Source organism: Typha latifolia, chromosome 9 (assembly GCF_019914945.1).
Source record: "Typha latifolia isolate L0001 chromosome 9, TyphaL0001v2, whole genome shotgun sequence".
NCBI lineage: Eukaryota > Viridiplantae > Streptophyta > Magnoliopsida > Poales > Typhaceae > Typha > Typha latifolia.
Window position 1 is genome coordinate 9,175,336 of NC_133094.1, and position 22,086 is coordinate 9,197,421.

Below are 22,086 nucleotides of genomic sequence, written 5' to 3' on the forward strand. Positions count from 1 at the left end.
GTTACAAGCGTCTGCCACTCTGCCCCCCTCATCCTCTTCTTCTTCTTCCCCTTCTCTTGCCGTGCACGCCACCTTTCTCATCTTCTTATCTCCTTCCCATCACCGCAGCCATCTCGATCCTCCCCCCATTTCCTCATCCACCGCATTGCCTCTCTCGCGGGTTGCCGACGCCGGAGCCGACGAAGCCTCGGAGCCGCCGAAGCCCCGGAGCCAACGAAGCCGAGCGCGCGGATCGCGGATTGACACCGCGTCAGGAGGATTTTGGGATTCCGGAGGAGCCGGCTAGTTGATGAGATTTACCATACTGGGGAGACTCCCCCAGGATTGACACCGCGTGAGGAGGATTTTGGGATTCCGGAGGAGCCGACGAGATTTATCATACTATGGAGACCCCCCAGGCGAGTAGAATTATACAATTTCGAATAATGTAGTTACAGTCATTATATCTGTTATGACACTAAGAATTGCCAGTATTACTACATGCATTTAGTGTACCATGTAGATCTTTACATATGCAGTTATTGATAATTTGCTCATCATGATATTATGAGATTGTTAATGTAGCATAAGCATTAGTGTGATGATGCTCTGCATATATCCTGTATGATATACCCTTGCATATATATATCTGTTGTGATATAGAATATAACGATCATGATGACTATGACATGCTTTATACACTCATAGACATTGCACCACTTTCACCTATTATTAGTAGTCGAATTCTGACTAGGCAGTACCCTTACTCACTCAGCCCAGGGTTAAGGGTAGAGTGTATCTTATATGACTATACTATTAGCGGCCTACACCTGAGGTCGGGAAGCCTGTGTGGCATTTAGGTAGTTATACTGCACAGTCAGGACTAGATTATGATGATATAAGAACATTATTGTGAGGCGGGGATATAACTCTAGCAGTACCCGACGACGTAGGGTTAGGGCGTCTGTTGATGAGCCGAGGGCTCTCGATTCTCCCGCCGAGGGCGGTGATGATTTAGAGAGAGTGAGATATGGGATTACGACCGGGGTCCTTAGTCTAATGACCACAGACAACCGGTCACATGTAGTGTCGCCATACACGTGTAGGTGGCATTACCGCTAGATGTGTATATATCCCCCCTCGATATATGAGATGATGGATGATTATGTGATGGATGATTGTTTCTTGAGAGTATTTACCCTGTGTGGTGAATAGCTCGATGAGCGATGATAAGTATGATTAATGCTTTCGTAGGCATGAGATGACTAAACTGCTATTTTATTGCTATGCATAACATGTAAAACCTATGATTGAGATGTGTACGAATAAGAGATTGTATCATGCTTTATATCTGTGTGAACTTGTCGTGATACGTTTAGGAACTAGCATGTTCCAGGATAGTGACTGGTAATCTTAATCAATTGCATTGATTTAGTAAATTGTGGTAAGTCATTTCAACAAGCATATCGTTATTGTTAGCAAATATAGGCATACATTGGATATACACATGCGATTTCATTATTTTAGATTGTATGGATCGTACTCGCTGGGCTGTAAGCTCACCACCTCGTGATGGCATTATTTCAGAGCTAGGGGACGCAGGTGCGGGTAGCGAGGAGTAGATGCTTTTCTTTTTCAGTATGTATGTTAGTTGTATTAAGCCCTGCGAGGGCGTTATGATGATGTCGTATTTTGGACTTTAGCATTGTATTTTTGGATGTATATTTGGAAGGCTTGTTGTGGCCTGTGAAACTTGTATTCGGACTCTTATAGTTGAGTTTATTTATGATGAAATTGTGCTGTTGTGTGCCTTGTGAAATCTTTGTACTGATAGGTTATGTGATGCACCGCGTGGAGGGATTTATCTACGCGGTTTACACATGTATTTGGAGGTTTGGGTGTTTCACGATTGTGGATATGGAGTATAATAAGGGTATTGTGGCTCTAGTAGGTGTGATTGATATGATGGTAATGATGATGTACTCATATCATCCTGTGGGCGCACCTCTCCTGATGTCCTGCTACCTATAGATTTAAGTCCTTCCCTCATCTGATTGTAATTATATTGAGCTTGAGATGGTCCTTTTTTTTTTTCCTGTCTTTGATAAATTCGGTTTTGTGGTTGTCTAAGTCTGGCAAATGAGTTGTCATTCCAATTTTAAAAAAATGACAAATAAGTTGTCATTTCAAAAATGACAAATAACAAAAGTTAATTGATGGAAATAAGAAAAATTAAAAAAAAAAAGGTTTCACATGTCATGTCATGTTTGTTAAGAAAATAAGTAAAGTTGATTTGATAAATATTGATGGAAATAGAAAAATTTTAAAAAAATGTCTCTACATTGGCACATGACCTCGTGCTGGACTGGCACGAGACCGTGCTGAACGGTCGTGCCGGACCGGCACAGATCAGCACGGCACACGTGCCGGTCGGCACGGGGGTGTGCCACTGGCACACCTTGTGCCAAGTGCCGTGCCTCTACTGGCACGGCAAGTGCCGGTCGGCATTGGGCGTGCTGACTGGCACGACCATCCTTGGTTTAAATATTAATTTTTCTTGCCTCTGTTTCTATACAATACACATTGCTTATATAGTGCTCTAGTATACCTCAGTGAAGATTGTATTTGAACTTTTTTTCAGGTCTCTTCTGTTTTTGCAATAGTTTTTTTCTTCTGATATCCCAGATTGACATTAATATTTTCAAGGAAATTCTCTTGATAGGTTGATTTTATGTTCAATTCATCAAAACAAGTGTACTCTCTTCGCAAGCTGCTGACTTCATTTTCTACAGTTGACAGTTGTCAAACCATTCTAGCTAGTGCATCCATACCCCAGCACAATCGTTTTCTATATGACTGTGTACAACAGAAGTGGACCAAGGTGTTTTTAATTCACAATTTATTTCACTATCTTTTCCTTGCATGTGTTCTGTTAATATACATACCAGCGCTTCTTACTTCTCCAGTTTTTGGTGATTGATCCTATTATATACTAATTTCCTTCTGGATGCAGAGTGATGTAGTTCATATCCATGTCAATCATGTGGAACCGATGCCTTCACACCTATGTCACAAATATGTGGTGAGCATGTTTAAACTTTGAAGGACTTGTCATTATATTATAGTGTGTTCACTTCTTTAATTATTTTGTCTGTTTGTGTGTTTTTTGAGTTTCAACACTATTGTATAACCATGTTTTGACTTGAGTTCTCTATAAATGAAGTCCAGTGGCAATTTATAAAACTGCTTTCGATTTTTGTTCATCTTTTAGATCTAATAGTCAGATCACAGAATCTCATGTGATCCCCTTATCTTATTCCCTAATTTGCTGCAGATCTGTGGTAAGAAGGAACGTTTGCATACTTTGCTCTCCTTACTTGAGAGAGATGCACCTAAATCCGCCATAATATTTGTCAGTGAGCAGGTTTGTTGAAGTCTTTGTTACTCAGCTTTTTATAAGCTTGGTGCCCACTTGTTTACTATTTGAATATTAGATACATTGTAGAGTACATTAACTTTGTGCTGTTTTCTAGCATCTTTTCTTCTTCTAAGCTTGAGAAGACATTTTTCCTTAGTTCTCTATAGTTTATACGCTTTTCTGATTAGTTAATCCCAAGAATCTTAAAATATAGAATCCATGATGCTTGCATTCAAATGAATTTCAAATGCTTAATGCATTTGAATGTCTGTATTTACTTGTCTTGTGCAAGGCCAGTAAGTTTTAGATTAATAATCTATTAATCTGGGTGGTGATCCTTGTGTCGTATTTATTTGACTTTCTCCTTTCTAGACCCCTGGTAGATGGCAACTCATATACCTGGATACCCTCTTCGATTTATGTAGTATCCAATATTTTACCAATTTTAAAGTACACTCTTGCAGGATAGAGTGACAGAAGCATTGAGAATCCAGTGACACAATGAAATAATGTGTGTCAATATGATTGGTATAAAGCTTGTGTCAATTCACATTTTGATGCCTATATTTGCCAGAAAGAATGAAAACATTAAGGAAAAGGAAATCTCTAGTTTACCTCCCCCATTATTGACTTATTCTGGTTTTTATTCCTGCCTTTTCACTTTTCTATATTGAAACCATCATTTCCCTAAGTATGCTGAAATCACAACTGGTTGTTACTGTAGGTAACAAATTGTAACATTAGCCCTTGAAAAAAAGCTACCAGATTATGAAAATGGCCATAGTTTAGCTTGACCAATTCTGAAGGAAAGAAATTTGAATTAAATTAAATTATTATCGAACTTATCCTATCTAGACAATCAAATAATTACTTGAAGAAAAGTGAGGATGTAAAAATCAGATTTAAGACGGGAAATTACAATTTGGGGATTATAAACATATATCCAAACAGAAATTTTCCTCTTCACTACAATTTGTTAGGAGCTGTTAGGTTAGCGGGACCAATGCCCAAGGGTATTACTTGGACATTTCTCAGAAGTTTAGAGATTGATGTAACAATACTAAAATGGCAGGCTCAGACTAGTGTGGTGTGAAATGAAGATTTCCTCTGAGAAAAGGTGTATAGAAATTAGAAACAAATGACGACGCCTTAAACCACTAGTGTATGATTGCAGTGTAGTGCTTTAGGATGCTATCACTTTATTATTATATTAGTAGTTGGCTCAAGCATCTTACCATAAAAATAGCTGCATATGCAGCAGCCATCTACAAGAAATCTAGCAATCCACAATTCACATGTAATGTGCAAATAACGGAAATTGTGTACTATAGCTATCCGTGGATAGTGGACATAGGATAACTACAATAACGATAAGAAAAAAAGGAATATAAAAAAGTAATTTTTTATGAAAATTTGAATCAAGAAATTTGTGATTAAGGATGAACTATTTGAATATCCACATTTCGACTTTTTAGGTGATGATGGCCATGCCCGATCCCTAGTTGGCACCCCCTTGCGTGCCACTAACATGAATTGGCACGCTTTTGGCATATTTTTAATAAAAATTTTAGTGTATTTAAAAAATGTTTTTAAGTCTTTAGCACGTCAATTTTTACTTTTTAGTTTGAATATATGTATTAAAGCCTACATGCGAGTCTTTTATCTTTAGATTTCTTTTGTAAATAACCTATTTTATTAAAGAAATAGCAATAACCAAATAAAAACATTATTCAATAGATAATATAATTAAAAATATTTATTAAAACTAATATTAATGATTGAATACTCCATAATATAATTGAAATAGAAAAAAGTAAAAAGTAATTGGCTTCACATGATATATCACTTTTGTCGTGTGATAAAAAAGAGCATCATAAAATATTTTAGATTTACTACAATGAATTCATTTCAGATCAATAAAATATATTTTGAACCTCACGCGATGTGAGCCGATCAGCATGGGTTGGCATGGTAAGACATGAGGTGTGATATAAATATCCATATAATATCATTCTTGTAGTGCATGATCTTTTATATGCTAGAAAATGAATGACAAATCTAGTGAGACAGAGTCTGATGATCTCTCTACTATTAGTCATCTTCCTAATTAAATTAGAAACCTAACCATACTTACACGAAAAGTTTATCAACCTTTGACCTTATATGTCATCGTGTCAGTCGATTCCGATCCATTTCAACCATCCTAACTCAGGATTAGCTTAAATTGGCATCCTTGGATGTGGTGTCAGAGCCCATATTTTTTCCTTAGGTGGTTGAGCTGGCTAAATTTTAATTTGAGAACCCAGGAGTGTGGATTATCTGTATTGAATATAATGGGCAGCTCACTGGAGAAGATGTCCCAGTCTCAAATCGAAATAATTGATCCTTTGATGAAAAATAGTGCCTGATCGAAAGCCTCTGCCGCAACGTAGGCTAGTAACTTTTTCTCAGAAAAGAGAAAAGCATCTCGGAGAATTTGCCATTAGATTGGGGTTTTGTGGAAATTAATTTCAGGGATGGAAATTTCATGTTTTAAGGAAGGTTTAACCCTAATCTTAGAGCTTTCTGTGGGTCGACCACCTTTCTGGGGACTCCATTTGTAGCTGGCCCTATTCGAATCTTAAATGACTATATGTGAGAAGAAATATACAGGTTTATGAGAGGCTGTGAGCTCTTCTCTTTCCAATGTTAGTACCAAATTTTGTTCTAATTCATTTCCTAATTGGTCCGCAACTCTTTCCAACTGAGTATTTTGCTCCACTGTACACTATTGTTGAGAATCAGAATTCTGACTGATTAATGTGTTTTGAAGGAAGGATAAGTGATAATGAAGCTCAATGGTTAGAGCTATGTGGTCTATGGGTGAGGTGAGATTTAGATCACCAGGCAAAGTAAGACTGTTAGAGCTAATCCTACACGTGGAAAATTTGTAGTTATCTTTTATTAGATTTAGATCATTATTAGAGCTATTCTGTTGGATTAGTTCTCTCTTGTTAGAGTCAAGAATCTGTTTTCTATATGACAGATTTCAAGAAATAGTTCTGCAGTAGCATTTCCTTCATTCGTTATGAAATATCATTTACAAAGTTAGCCATAGCTCTTGCACTAAATAAGGAAAGCAAGACAACTAATCCCATGATTTATGGGCTGCTATCAACTAGAGGTATAATATCTAGAGGTTGATCTTCTATCAACTATAGGCCTAGCATAATCAGCATCTGTATATGCCTCTAGTACCAAATCTCCATTTCTTTTGAATATAAGACTCTTTTAGATATTATAACACTCGATAAGTTGCCTGCAAATAAACTTCATTTGGCCTCTGTATGAACTGACTAATCACGCTCACTGCATATGCTATGTTTGGTCGTATATGAGACAAAGAAATATGTCTTTCTACTAGCCATTGATACATTTCTCTGTCCATTGCTACATCTTCCTCTGCATTTCCTAGTTTGAGGTTCAGGTCTATTAGAGTACTACTGTACTTGCTAGTTTACAAGCTATCTTGCTTGTTTCCTTGAGCAGACATACTTCTGTTGAAAGATAAAAATTCCCTACCTAGAGTGAGGTACCTCAATCTCAAGAAAATATTTCAGCCTCCCTAATGTCTTGATCTCAGACTCATTAGCCAAATATCGATTTAGAGACCTCCTTTGTCATCATTCCCGGTCACTAATATGTCATCAACATAAACTAAGAGTGCTATGACTCCCCGTAAAGGTGTGTTTAATGAACAATGTGTGATCCCCTTGGCTTTGTCTATACCCCCATAGCAATCATAATTCTTGCAAATTTGCCAAACCATGCTTGTGGTGATTGTTTAAATCCATACAAGGCTTTCTTCAACTTACACACGGTTGGATCAGTCAAATTATTCCCATAACGTGGTAGAACCTCCATATAAATTTCTTCCTCTAACTCTCCGTTCAAAAAGGCATTCTTCACATTAAATTGTTATAACTCCAAACTATAATTGGCTGCTAATACCAATAGGATTCTGGCAGTATTCATCTTTGCAGCCAGAGCAAAAGTCTCCAAGTAATCAGTCCCATAAGTCTGAGTATAGCTCTTGGTTACCAACCTTGCCTTGTATCTCTCTATCGATCCATCTGTTCCATACTTGGCAACTTAACCCATTTACACCCTTCCCTATTGGCAACTTAACCAACTCGCAAGTTTTATTTTTATCCAATGCTTCCATTTCCACATTCATAGCTTGCATCTATTTCTCATTGGACAAAGCCTCGGATAAGATGGTAGGAATAGCAAGAGTATTTAAGCTAACAAGAAAGGCTCTATGGGAAGGTGAAAAACAGTTAAATGACAAAAAATGAGCAAGTGGATATAAAGGTTGTTTTGTGCACTTAGTTCCTTTCCTAATGGCAATAGGAATATCATGGTGAATATTGGTCTCATGAGATTCATATTCAGATTGCAATGAAGAGTTAGACATTGTTACCTCATTCTGAGGATTCGAATTGGATTCTTGGATATGCACAGGTTCAGGAACAGCCTTCTTCCTCCTCAAAAACACATTGCCAAATCTCACATTCTCAAGAGTAGAGTCAAGATTTTCTTGAGTATTTTTTGGTGTTTTAGAATTTTCTGTTTAGGCACGGGTATAGACATAGCATAGAGGTTGGTTTAGACATAGAAAGAGCTGACAGATCAAGTGAAAAGTTCTTATCTTCAATCATAGAATTCTCCCCCTAAAGATAAATGTGCTGAAATAAGACTCTTGTCTTGAAGGTAACATCAACCGAGACATAAAACTTGGATGGAGGGTGATAACACTTATATCCTTCTTGAGTTGAAGAATAACCTACGAAAACACATTTGAATGCCCTTGGATCTAACTTCCCCCTATTGTGACTGTGGACATGAACAAATGACACACATCCAAATATCCTAGGGGCAAGATTATTTGAGATGTGGATGTTTGGATAGAATGTTGAGAGAGTTTCTTTTGGAATCTTGAATCCTAAAACTCTGGAAGGCAACCGATTATAAGGTGAGTAACTGTAAGAACACCTTCACCCCAAAAGGATTTATGCACATTTTTCTCAAACAAAGAAGCTCGGGTTTATTGAGAAGTAGATCATTTCTTCTTTCTGCCACCCTATTTTGCTGAAGTGTATTGACACAGGATGACTCATGTATTATCCCGTCTAAAAGTATGAAGTTAGGATTTGATTGAAATAATCTCTGGCATTATTAGACCTAAACCTTTTGACAGTGATCCCGAATTGATTTTTAATCTTGGAGCAAAATTTTGGGAGAAAAGTACTAACATCAGATTTGTGTTTAAGCAAGAAAAGCCAATTAACACAAGTACAATCATCAATGGATGACAAACCATCTTGCCCCAGAGACATTAGGGAAGGAGAAGCACCCCAAATATTAGTATGAATTAGATGAAAAGGAAAAGAGCTTCTTTTATTACTAACTGGAAAAGGTTCACATTTGTGTTTAGCAAGCTCACACACTTCACAGTGAAAATTCTCAACATCTAGACCATGAAATAAAGAACAAAATAAAATTTTAATGACCCTAAATGATGGATGTCCAAGTCAGCAATGATGAAGCCAAAGTTTCTCTTTACTGGATGAATGAAGTTCTGAAACAAAAGATTGAGATAACCTGTCCTTGACAATGCTTGACTGGCTTGGTGCTCCAAAGTAGTAGAGTCCACCCATTTCGTTTGGCATGTCCAATCATTGTCCTTGAATTCTTGTTGTGAAATACACCATCGTTATTATAAAATATCACATTGCAATTTAAATCTTAAGTTTTTGGATAGAAACAAGATTAATGGACAAATCTAGGGACTTGTAGGACATTTTTAAGGTCATGGATGGGCTCATTTTTACAGTGGTCAAAGAACCATCTTGTATGGATATTTTCCTATTGCTTAGACATGGGAAATATGTGGAGAAAGCATTTGGTGAGTTTGTCATATGATCGATAGCTCCTGAATCCTTGATCCAAGAGTTGTCATAGGTTATATCCAAAAGATTTAATCCAATAGAGAATGGAAGATTACCTGAATATGCCAATGGACAAGTACCTGAAGGTTTGTTAAAGGCTGCTAATAAGAGATCTCAACCTCTCAATCTTTTCTTTGTTGAAGCCTCCAAACTCTTTTTTGCTTCTTCATCATGCTGCACTATTGCAACATGAGCCTGACTATTGTTCTTTGGTTGCTCTCCTTTCTGTCCCATTCTCAACTAGGAGGTTTTCCATGAAGCTTCCAATATCGCTCACAAGTGTGCTGAGCCTTTTTACAATAAGTGCACCATAAGCTGTCCTTGTAATCATGATTCTGGACCTTTGACAGTCCAGGTTTTTTTACTCTCGGAACTTAGTGCTCTTTTGACGTTTGTGACTGAATTATTGGCACTAGTAGCACCATAGTTGAACTGTCCATGCTCTGTGGTTCAAGCATTAACCCTTCTCTGCTTTCTTCTCCTCTAATCAGTGCAACCACTTTATTTAAGCATGGAACCTCTTGCTTGTCAAGAATCTGAATTCTTGATCAAATTCTGGATTAAGCCCAACCAAGAAACCATAGACTCTATCTTGCTCAATGAAATCCTTTAGGATAGCAGCATCTATAGGACATTTGGTTTTTATCACCCTATGATGAAGTTCTTGCCACAATGCCTTCAACTGATAAGCATATTCAGTCACAGTTTTATTTCCCTATTTTGCGGCCATTGTCTTCACCTTGACCTCATATACTTGTACCACATCTCTAGATTTGGAGTAGGTTCGTTGTAATGCATCACAAACATTCTTAGCCATAGCCAAGAACATTCATGTGTTGCTGATCTTAGGAGGATCTCCAGTTTCAGCTCAGTACCTGTAAGATGGCTGATCTTCCCTTTCCCTTTCAGCATAGTTTGAATAAGCTGTGAGACCATTTGAGATAATTTTTTCCATCCAACCGATATGCTGCTTGAATAATTTGCAATTCTCCAGTTTACTGTGGTTGAACTGTCTCTATCGATTACTCAGTACTTGTCTTCTCTTCAACCATCTGACATCCTTCACAAACAATCTTTAAGCAATCAAGGCCAATCACCAGAAAGGAAGAAAACCACCAGAAAACCACCAGTAATGAAGGCTGACAGAAATTGCCAAAAAAAAGAACACCAGCAATGAAGGCTGGCAAAAAGGAATAACTAAAACACTGCCAATAAACACTTCTTCCCAGAAAGTTCAAAAGTTGAAACCCTACAGCTCTACCATGACAGATTTCAAAGAATAATTCTGTAGCAGTGTTTCCTTCATTCATTAGAAAATATCATATACAAAGGTAGTTATATACACAATAATATATGTAATCATTGCTCTTCCTAAAGCATGTGAGAAATGTATTCTTTTGATAGCGAATTTGCTCCGAACTCCAGATGTTGAATTGTAACTTGTAAGTTGAAAAATAAAGGCATATTGGGTAGTGAGCAGAGTTAATATCAATAATAGAGTAGAAACAATGGTCACTAAAACAATAAATAGATGATGAGAAACTATCTCAATGCTACTAGTACTCGTCAAAGATAAATATTCATTTTGCAAACTACTTGGTGGTCTTCTGTCTGAAGGATCCAGATTGGCCATGATAGAGTTCACTTGGTTGCTATGTGAAACTTAAAGTGGGCATTATGTCCACCAGTGATTTCACCATTTTTGATAATTATTTCTTAGCACTACGTAAGCAGAAGGAAGTATTCTTGTTGTGAAAATGTTTTGAGATGTCCCAAAAAGCACTAGGCAGCTGACAGCTCAAATTTCTTCAGTTTGATGAGAACTATTCTACCAATAATACTGCATCTAGTAGCTGACGTGTGATTGCTATTTGTATCATAGAAAAAGGTGAATGAGTCATGAGAAGAAAAATTTGTCTTGCCAAATACCTATTAATGTATTATTCTCTCATTTTCTCCCTCGCAGTGGCTTATATCAGTTCCTTTTCTAGATAACAGCTTAATGTCAGAATTCTAATAGCACAGAAAGTAAAGTCTTGCAAGTTTGACTAACCTTTATTTTTCATATAGAGCATAAATACTGACATTTTGTCCCACTAGATGAGGCATATGTGATTATCTTAAGAGTACTTACTACATGGGCAGCACAGACTTAAAAAATAATGCTTGTTTAATTTTTGAACAAGGAAAGTATCTGCCACTGTTACGTCATTTACTTCTTACTAGAAATTTAGAGCCTGAATCTATAAGTTCCATTTACTAATTTGCTAGCATTAACTTCTCTTTAATTTGACAATTACAATTCTGAAGATCATTATTTCAAAATTGATTGCACTTTGATTACAATTAATCTTTAGGCTGTATGCTATCTTGTTTGACTTTCTATTTTGCTCATTTGTTAGTCTGAGAAATCAAAATGGGCTGGACAGCTTCCATCAACAACTCTTGTTATTGAATTCCTTAGAGCTTCTTACAGTGGCTGCCTAGAAATTCTTCTCCTTGAAGAAGATATGAATTTTAATGCTCGAGCGACCTCATTCTCTGTAAGTATTCTTGTAAACACAGCAAGAGAACTTCGTGTAACATGTTCCTTCCAAATGAAAGTCCAATGTTCAACATTCAACTTGCCATAATTGGTTATAATATTCTATATAAGCCACAATTATATTTTCTGGACATCACTTGGTAGATCAGAATAGGGGGCTTTCTTTGTCTGCTGAATGACCTAAAGTACATCTATTGCTGCTCTAAATGCATTATAATGTTATTTTAGCATAGTTAACATATCAATAATTACTCAACTCACTTGATGGAATAACAACAGACAAATTCTTGAAATGAAAGAATCCGTAAAAGTTCAAGTCATCGATTACTACATCGTACCTTTGTGCTCATCTATAAATGACAATTTGTTCCAGCGTATTGAATTTGATTAGCCCTTTCTTCATCAAAAAGAACAGCAACAAAGCCTTCAGTCCCAACTTCTTCATCTGAAAGTATTTCAAACAGATTATTGGGGTTACATCTTAATGCTGAATGGTAGATCTGCAATGTCAGCATTACTCATTTTTAGATCATCTACAATGTATAACATGCATGTTTGCATGTATAATCGTTTTTACTAAATAAACCAAAGGTACATTCTTCATAATCATAAAATATACACCATGATATTAGCCAATGCTCAAATATCTATCATTATAAGATGTATGAAGAATAAATACTTTGATAAAATTTTGTCCTTCCTAAAATGTTTTGACATTTCAATGTCATTAAGAGGAATCCCTCAATCTTTCAGAGAATGTTGTTGCACGGTTGCACCCATACATGCGGCCACATATTAGACCCCAACTATATAGGCTCTAGGTGCAGTTGAGTTACATAACCAAGATGTGTGAGACATGTCGACGTGAGGGGCCTTGGAGTAAAATTCGAGTGAGGAGGTGCTCTCCGGCGATTGGTTCTTTCCGTATTGACTCACTGTTCGGCTCTCCGGCGAGTCTAATAGTGGGATAGGGGGAAATCCCCCACCGGCTAGTGCTGGTGGGGGGAGCAGTCATCCTACAAGCGAGTTCAAGGCAATGGGGAAGGATAGAGACAACCTAAGACGCTCGTGGGCTTCAGTTGCGATGGAAGGGAAACAGGCCAAAGGTACAAACGAACACATTCCGGAGGAGATACTGGAAAAACTAAGGGAGCAAATGGAAGACTGTATTATTATAGACCCGAAAGTCCTGGAGAAATGCAGGAACCGTTGGAAACTCACTCTCTTTGGGAGGTTCTTAGGAAGAAGTATTCTAGATATACTCAAGCGCACTCTTATCAGATTATGGAACGGAATAGATAAGTTTGCTGCCTCGGACATGTCTGGCGGCTATTATCTATTTAGGTTTGAGAAGGAGGAGGATATGGTACATGTTCTCATGAAGGGCCCGTGGACCATACAAGGAAGAGTGCTCAGCCTCATCCTGTGGAGGAACAATTTCAGGCCTACGGCGGACGCATTTATTTCTGCTCCGGTATGGATTCAGCTACACAATCTGCCTCAGGAGTACTGGGAGCTAGAAGCGCTAGTTCCGGTGGCGGGATACTTTGGGAAGCCGCTGAGGGTGGACGAGACGATGCTGGACCACACTAGGAGCAGGTTTGCCAGGGTGTGTGTGGAGATAGATCTCCAGAAGCCACTAAAGAAGGCGGTATGGCTGGGGCCGAAAGAAGATCAGGTGGACCTCAAAGTGGTCTACGAAAACATACCGGTGTTCTACTATCTCTGCTGTAGAATTGGACACCGGGCAGCAGGCTATGAGCATAGGAAAGAAGAAGCGAGGAGTGAGGGAACCTCAGAAGTTGAGAGTGGGAAGGCACAGACTGAGGAGGGGGTCAGACAGCCTCCAATGATGGAACAAGACACAACCTACGGGCTGTGATGCACGATGAGGAGACGACGGCGGAAGGTGGCGCAACCACAAGCGAAGCAGGCCGCGGAGGCGCGGGCCCCAATGGACCAGGAGAGAGAGTCAAAGCTGGAAAGAGGAAAATTTTGGTCTAGGGAGGAGGTACCAGAGACCAAGAACTGCACTTACGCACAAATAGATGCCAGCATTGGAACAGCATGGAAACTCCAAGTAGGGGGTGCACTGGGAAGGTGAACCTAGCAGATCGAAACCAGACGTTACCTAGGCCTACAGCTCAGGTCAGGAAGATGAGCCAACCGACAAAGAGCTCGAGCCTCAATATTGATAGAGGGACGTCAGCTAAAGGGAAAGGGAAGGTCGTGGAAACCAAGCATAGCCTGGTTCACCCTATGGGTAGCACGAAAGCGGGTAGGGTGGTGGATGCAACTCTTGGTGGAACCCATTTAGCTAGTGGTCTGAACCCGAGCAAGGTGGATAAAGGGAAAAAGGTGCAAGCTGAGGGGATGGCGTGTTAGGCACTGGAGGTACTTGTCCCATCTGATCAAGACGGTTTGATGGATTTGGCTTGCAGAGGAATGAAGGAGGCACAGGACCGGGATTGTGTCAACATCAATGGGACTTGGGACGGGGGCTGAGAAAAGTAGGAAACCTACCTTCATGGCAACGCGCAAAGAACAACGTGGAGGTAAAATGCCAAAATTTCCAGAAGAGATCTGCAAGGATGGTGTTGCGACTATCGGAACGAGACCACCTTCGGAGAAGAGTGAACCGTCAGAAGGACATAGTAAAGCTGTGAGGAAGCTTAAAGAGGCGCTGACGCACCCACCAGACAATGACCACGTGCCAATGGACTTGGAAGGGCCAACTGAGAACTAGTTGGCGTTGGTTTGCATTGAGGATAATAATGGCCTTAGTGCACAGACCATGGAGGTGGTGGAGACGGCCAGAGTGGACCAGGAGAGATCAGCCGCGAAGCGCGGCAGAATGGCTTAATCGTATAATCCTGTTAATGTTTAAAGCCATTTTTTGGAATTGCCGAGGAGCCCTGAAGAAGGAGGTACTCGACAAATGTCGTGATTTGAATAGAGAGCACTGTCTTGAGTTTGTATTTCTACTGGAAACCCATGCAGACTAGGCGAAAACGAAAGTGGTAGCACGGGCATTGGGACGGAGCTGGTCCTCCTTTACAGTTTCGGCTGAAGGGGCATTAGGAGGACTGATAATGTTGTGGAAACTGCTTTTGGATATGTGGACGTGGTGGCGGTGTCTCGGTACGCGGCGCACATGGTGGTCTCCTCCATGGAAGGCGAGACCTGGCTGATGACAGCAGTATATGTCAGTAATCAGTTGGAGCAGCAGATGCTCCTGTGGGAAGAATTGGTGGGCCTAGGGAACCTAGGTTTGCCGTGGGTAGTCGTTGGCGACTTCAATGCGATACTTTCCACGGACAAGAAAAGAAGCTGTGCTCAGGTTGCTCTTGGCCCGAAATCCTCCGCATTTGCCAAGTTTGTAGAGGATGCCGGGGTTTGCAATCTGGGGTTTGAAGGGTTGCCGTTCACCTAGTGCAACAACTAGCTTGGGGACAAGAGGGTCTGGGTCAAACTAGACAGAGCACTGGTGAATCCGGACTGGATACAGAGGTACCCTAGGAGCCGTGTGGTGCACTTGGACTGATCTGCTTCGGACCATGCACCATTACTAGTCATGGTGTCGAGTGAGGTGGATAATAGAAGGCGTCCGTTCCGATTTGAGATGTACTGGATAGATTATGATGGGCTGCAGCGCATCATAGAGGGGGTATGGAGGGGTGACGTGCATGGGAACCCCATGCACGCCTTCACACATAAGGTGTCGACCAGGCAACGTCAACTCAAACTATGGTGCAGATCGGCTTTGGGCCATTTAGAGACCCAGTTGCACTCGGTGAGGCTGGAGATCAAGGAGCTGGAGGAACTCGATGCCGGCGGAGTCCTGGACGATGGTGGCCTCACCAAGTTGAGATGCTGTTACAATAGGAAGGCTGCATTGAGCAGACAAATAAACATAAAATGGTTGCAGCGGTCGAGGCTGAAATGGGTGCAAGAGGGGGATTTAAATACTCACTTTTTCCATCTTACTGCGACGCTGAGGGGAAGAAGAAACAAAATTCAACGCCTCATGTCGGAGGAGGGGGAGTGGACTCAAGATCAAGGAGAGATAGAGAAGAGGCTCTTCGACCACTATGAGGAGCTATGGGGACCAACAAATGATGATGTATGGGCCTTGCCTGAAGAGCTAGAATTGCCTGTAATATTCACGAGAGATCGAGTGAATCTACTGAAGCCAATTGACAACAATGAGATCCTGGAAGCCCTACGCAGTATGCCGACCGGTAAGGCGTCGAGACTAGATGGCCTACCGGTGGAAGTCTACTCGCTGTACTAGCAGGAGGTGGGGGCCAATCTATGTGATGCTGTCAAGCACTTCTTCGAGCACGAAAGCCTCCCTCGTCAGTGGGGGCAAACCTACATAACCCTGATACCGAATGTGGATAACTCTGGAAGCTGAACGTGGCGCCACGAATCAGACTGTTTTGTTGGAAGCTACTATAGGGTAGACTGCTAACCAAAGGGATGTTGCATGCTCTATGGATAGGTGGAGATGACAAGTGCTATCTCTGTGGATTGTTTACTGAAACCATAGAACATCTATTCTATGCTTGTCGGTACAGCAAGGAGGTCTGGGCCATGTTAGGCAAGGTGCAACCAGAATTAGAGGAGTTGGGAGGCTCGGTTGGCTCGGAATGGATCACCATGGCTTGGGGGAGGTGCACGAGGAGTAACGTCTGCATCAGGGCGTTGATAGCGGCCACGTGCTGGGGCATCTGGAAACAACGCAACAGAGTCGCGTTCGGAGAGAGCGTGGAGGCAGTTAGCGTGGTGGCCAGACGTGCTTAGCTCATGACCGAGGAATACAACTCGCCCAAGAGCGACAGAGCAGCGAAGGGGACACAGGAGAAGGTCGGTTGGTGCAGGCCTCGGCGAGGGCGAGTGAAGCTGAACGTTGATGGGGTGTTCCACATGGGTGCATGTCAGGCAGGAGCTGGGGCTATCATTCGGGATGATATGGGAAGATTGGTGATGGCTCGGTGGGAGCCCACTCCAGCAGCGAAGGCCTGGGCAATGAGAATGGGATTAGGCTTGCTAAGTGCAGAACAGTATGTGGAGGTTGAATTGGATTCAGAACGGCTGGTGAAGATCTTGAGAGAAGAGGGTTCCTGCCCATGGCAGATCCAGAGTATGGTACGAGAGTGTAAAGCCATTTTAGTTAGGTTGGCTGAGTGCACGATAGGCCATGTACGTAGGACAAGCAATAGGGCTGCTGATTGGGCAGCGCATCGGGGCCTGGGTGCAACCCAGATCGGTATGATCTGAACGGGTGACCCAATGCCACTAGACTTGTATGACTTGGTCGAGATGGAAAGTTCTCCATCTGAGACAATTAAAAATAGCTGAATCTAGCTCCTTCATTCAAAAAAAAAAAAAGTATGAGTGAGACATCCCATTGTTGCACATTATTTCATAATAATTAATAAGATTACTTGGTTTTGCATTAGGTTAGCTATAACTATGCATGATATTTATTATTTTGCGACATCAAGTCAATTACACCTACGTAGGTTTTTCTTCCTCATTGTTTTGTTTGGTTCATTCGTAATTATCATAGATTTCGTTTATCAGTTGAACGTATTTGTTGGAAGCATTAGTTTGGTGGTTTAGAAAAGTAATAATAGTTTGTGAAGTCATCCATTTCGTGGACAAAATTGTGATGAAAATGACTCTGTGTATCATTTAGCAATCTTTATCATATCTCTAGTTTAGTACTAAAAAAATATAGTATTCAATTGGATATATGTTGTAAACATTATATATATACAATTGGACCCATAACTTTATGTTAAGAATTGGGCAAAAGTTTTAACATTTCTGTTTACCATTATGTACACATTGAGATACAAGAACCTCATGTCCAAGTAAGAAGTTTGGAGTACTTGCTTTTTATAATATTATTCATCATTACTTAGAATATCAAATTTGTGAAGTTATAAATCTTCAGAATAACATTGATGATGAGAATATTTTCTATAAGAAAACAATAATGATGAGAACTCTCCTTTAAGTTGTAATGCTCCTACAAATTGGGGGTTTAGTTCATTAATTATATTCCTGTGCAAGAAGTGTTGTCATTCTTCTGTTTACGTTATTTTAGAGCTGGTGTTCACAGTATAACTTCTTCTAAAGTGTTTTAACTACTGGCACCATGTTTATGTTGGCATAATTGAGCTGTAACTCATAACATGGCATAAATTGATCACATTATCTGCATTATTATCTTATAAAATTTTATTCTGATGTCTGGTATTCTTACATAGGAAATTAGGCAGCAAGGTTTCTTGCTAGTTTCAACAGATATAGCTGGCAGAGGGTTTGATTTGCCACAAACTACCCACATATACAATTTCGATCTTCCAAAGAGTGCAGTTGACTACCTCCACCGTGCTGGAAGAACCGGACGAATACCTTTCTCCAAGGACGAATGCCATGTTACAACTCTCATATCTCCAGAGGAGCGATTTGTTTTGCAAAGGTTTGAGAATGAATTGATGTTTCACTGTGAAGAGTTGTCCTTCGAAACTCTTGTAGGTTGACTTATCTTCCTGTGGGCTCTATGCAAGTTTTACTTCTTTTCTTCAAGGAAAAAAGAAAAAAAGGGAAACACTGAGGAGACTACTATTTTTGGATAAAGTGGGGAACCTATGGTGCCCTGGCTAAGCCATAAATTGCAGTTGGCAAGAGCCAATCTTTCGCTTTCCAAATTGTGAATGAGGTGTCTCAACCACTGGAATACCAATGATGAAATTGCTAACTTCATATTTATAGATGGAACACTCATGTGACCATACCTGGTGACAAGAGAAAGACAAACCATTGATTTCATTCTTTTATTAGTATTCAATGAGGATTACATTTGACACCCTATATTTCACAAATGTAACATTCACACCCTATCTTTTCAACTTTTTCATTCCGATCCAATATTTTTTATTTCGTTAGAATTTTCGAATTTTTTTTTTTTGGGAAGTCTAAAGACAGATAATTCATTTAAAATCATTGGTGTATGCTGAGCTTGAAGTCGAGTTTAGAGGTGGATTAGTCTTATTCTTTACAAATTTGATGCCAATATATATAAACTCTTATGGAGGGAAACAAGGAAATCCACCTTGAGCAAACAAAATTCTATCTTCTGAAAACATATGCTATCTGCCTATCAAGTTTTACTGATTAAAAAGTTAATTTAGTATATAGAATTGACTTAAGGTTTCATCAAATTAACTATAAAAAGATATAAATACATTCCTTTTTAGTTAAGGGTATCTATATCCTTTTGTTTGTTAAATTACTAAAATTTTAATTTATAGTAGCAAAAAGGAAAAAAAAAAAACCTTAACAGTATGCATACAAAAATCTATGGCACAATGCACGGAGTAATGATGCGAGTGAGTGAAGAGTGTGAAAGCCGTCTTGTTTATTATATATCCAGGTTGACATTCTATTTCAAAATAATGTAATGATGCATTGGAGGGGATGAATTAACGTCTATTATTCTAACAAGGAAAGAGCTACCTTTCACGTAGAGCGAAAGCCGTTATTAGTTTTTAAAAAAGAAAACTAATCTTAGAGCGTGAGGGGTATTTTTTATTTCGACTTAATTTGAATTATACTTGTGTTTTTTGATTCAAATATGAATTAGGGGTGAGTTCCAAGCACAAATTATTACTTTTGGATTAAATCTTACTCTCGCCTAACATTAACTTTTTAAATGTTCTTTGTGTCAAATTCCTGAAAATGTAAATTTACATTGATTTATACTAGAGCAAAATAAAAAAAAATGAAATTGAGTTGACACCGGCATTCCCGGTTAAAATGAAAATCTAGTGATTTTCTTTTACTTTTTCACTTCATCTTCCCAAAGGTTTTCACTTTTCCCTTTTCTTTTCCTCCATTTTCTTGTTGATTTAGAAAAAAAAAAATTTGCTCGAGTCCTTGGCAATTTAATATTTTGAATTCTTGAGAAGGTAAGATCTCCCCTATTTCTTTTTCAATTGCATTATTTATTTTAGGAGGGGGAGGGGGGCGTGTTCATGATAATTTCTTATTAAAGGATGATTATCACTTTAATTTACTACATATTAGGTTTCTGAGTCATCGTTTTGTTGATCACATCTTCATCAAGTTTTTTGATTTTTTTTTGGTTCATCATTTAAAAAAAAAAATTGATTTGTATGATCATACTTAATTGTTTGTATTCTCTAGTATCTTATTCTCTACTATTCATTTATTTTTCTAGGAATTTGCATAGAACAAAGATGTTAGCTTCAAATCATTCGCATTGACATGTGCTGATATTTTCCTCAGCGGTAACTAAGGGGAGACATCTGCCAGGGGTTCCAATGATATTGCATTAGGTTTCATGTGTTATTTTATTTCTTACTTCTTTGTTTACTTACTTTTAACATAAGTCTTTTGCTGATATGGTTGTTATGTTCTCATATAAAGTGACTGTTTGGATGTTGATTACTGTTACTTCTGCTCCTTTAGATTTTGTTCTTAATGTGAGTGGATGGGGGAGGGGGAGAACTACTTGTAACGAGATTGTGAATCTTTATCCAAAAGACCCAAGTTTTCCTCTCATGAAAAGGTAAAAAAATTTCAAAAATACTTTGCAAATCGTGTTGCGGAGAACTACTTGTAACGAGATTGTTTGGGAATTTTATTTAAATATTGTGGTCTTAGGAAGAATTAAGACAGTTGTTCGTGAGGTAGAACTTAAACTTCATTCATAAGACATTACATATTTTGTTCTCTCCCAATACTTTCGAGTGAGTTAAATTATAACTAGTTCAGAGCCAAACGCAAAATGGGATTAAAATATGATTAGCTAGGGCATCACCGAATGAGAATTACAGAATTCTGAATTTAATCTATACTTTTAACATTACTCCTTAGGCACGGAAAACTCTAACTTGAGAAGCAACGTGCATATCTCTCATACATGCCATTAGTACTGGTGTTCCTATTGATTTGTCTCATGTGATGTACCGCTATATTGTGGCTGCAACAGAGTCCTTGTCTCCTATGGAGGATTTACCTTTCAGTATTTTCATTACAGAATTGTGTATCCAACATGGCATGCCTTTTGATTCCTCCAAGGTTGTAGTTCGTCCCTTAGGTCATCCAGACTTGCTACGCTCATCAGGAGCACAGTCCAATCTACACATATTTCTTAGAGTTCTGTGAGTGCCGACGACCTCCTCATTGAGCATGAATCTAGGGAGATCGGAGAGTCTTTTACTATTAGTACTCGGTTGGATATGTTATAGTAAAAGTTTGATACCTTCTTTGCCAACATGACAGCTCAGATACATCATATTTGAGTCGAGCAAGAATGTCAGTTTGCGTAACTTGATACGATTCGGACTTCACCGACGTCGTCTCGAGCATGGATTCACTTTAGGAGTGTTTTTATTTCATGTTTTAGTGTTTAATTTCCATTAACATAAGTTTTCTGTAAGTCGCATTCAAACGCGGGTGGAGTGAGTTCGAACGCGGTTTGTGAACGGGGTTGTGAACGTGGTGAAGAGAATGTACTGTGCGTTCGAACGCGGTCGACGAAAATTGTGTTTTTAGGGTTAATTTGAGTTGTTGGTTAGCCTATAAAAGGATGTGGTAGGCAACCAAATTGATTATTGAGATTGAGTTTTGCCTTGCCTCCTTCGTCTTCTTCGCTCCCATTCTCTCAATCCCCGGCGATGCCGCTTCTAACCTCCCTCGTCCGGCTAATCACCCTAGTCCCTTAGGGGTGGCCCTCTTCTCCCCCTTCGTCCAATCTATCCAACACTTGCCCTAACCTCTCCATCAACCACAACCCTTCCACCATCACTTTTCACCGGTGCCACCACATTAACGCCGGTCCACCTTCATCCATCATTACCTAGGATCTCGTGCCTCCATCCACGGATCCAAAACAGAGCATCCTGACGTTCATCCACTAAACGAGCGATATCTCGAGATCTCTAACTCCGATTCTCCTAAAACTAGATTTGTTGGAAAGCTCTTTTCTGGGGCGACAACATATCAAAGTTTCACGTCGATCCGACGGCGTCATATTTCGGGATCTTATTTCAAAATTCCGTGTCAGATCTAGTCCAGATCAAGAATTAGAAGAGATCGACCCTTCACCACAG

At 39.5% G+C, this 22,086-nt stretch overlaps 1 protein-coding gene across 2 annotated transcripts in view; it reads left to right on the plus strand.

Moving 5' to 3' along the window:
* The window catches only part of LOC140795696 (DEAD-box ATP-dependent RNA helicase 58, chloroplastic), a 41,639-nt gene extending 22,742 nt beyond the window's left edge, over nt 1–18,897 (plus strand). For both annotated transcript variants that reach the window (XM_073148411.1, XM_073148410.1), the window contains exons 6-10: nt 2,702–2,860; nt 2,993–3,061; nt 3,314–3,403; nt 11,790–11,930; nt 18,214–18,897. In XM_073148411.1, the coding sequence (XP_073004512.1) occupies nt 2,702–2,860; nt 2,993–3,061; nt 3,314–3,403; nt 11,790–11,930; nt 18,214–18,489 (735 nt within the window). In that variant the 3' untranslated portion in view covers nt 18,490–18,897. The remainder of the gene's footprint in view (nt 1–2,701; nt 2,861–2,992; nt 3,062–3,313; nt 3,404–11,789; nt 11,931–18,213) is intronic.
* Nucleotides 18,898–22,086: the final 3,189 nt, after the last annotated feature.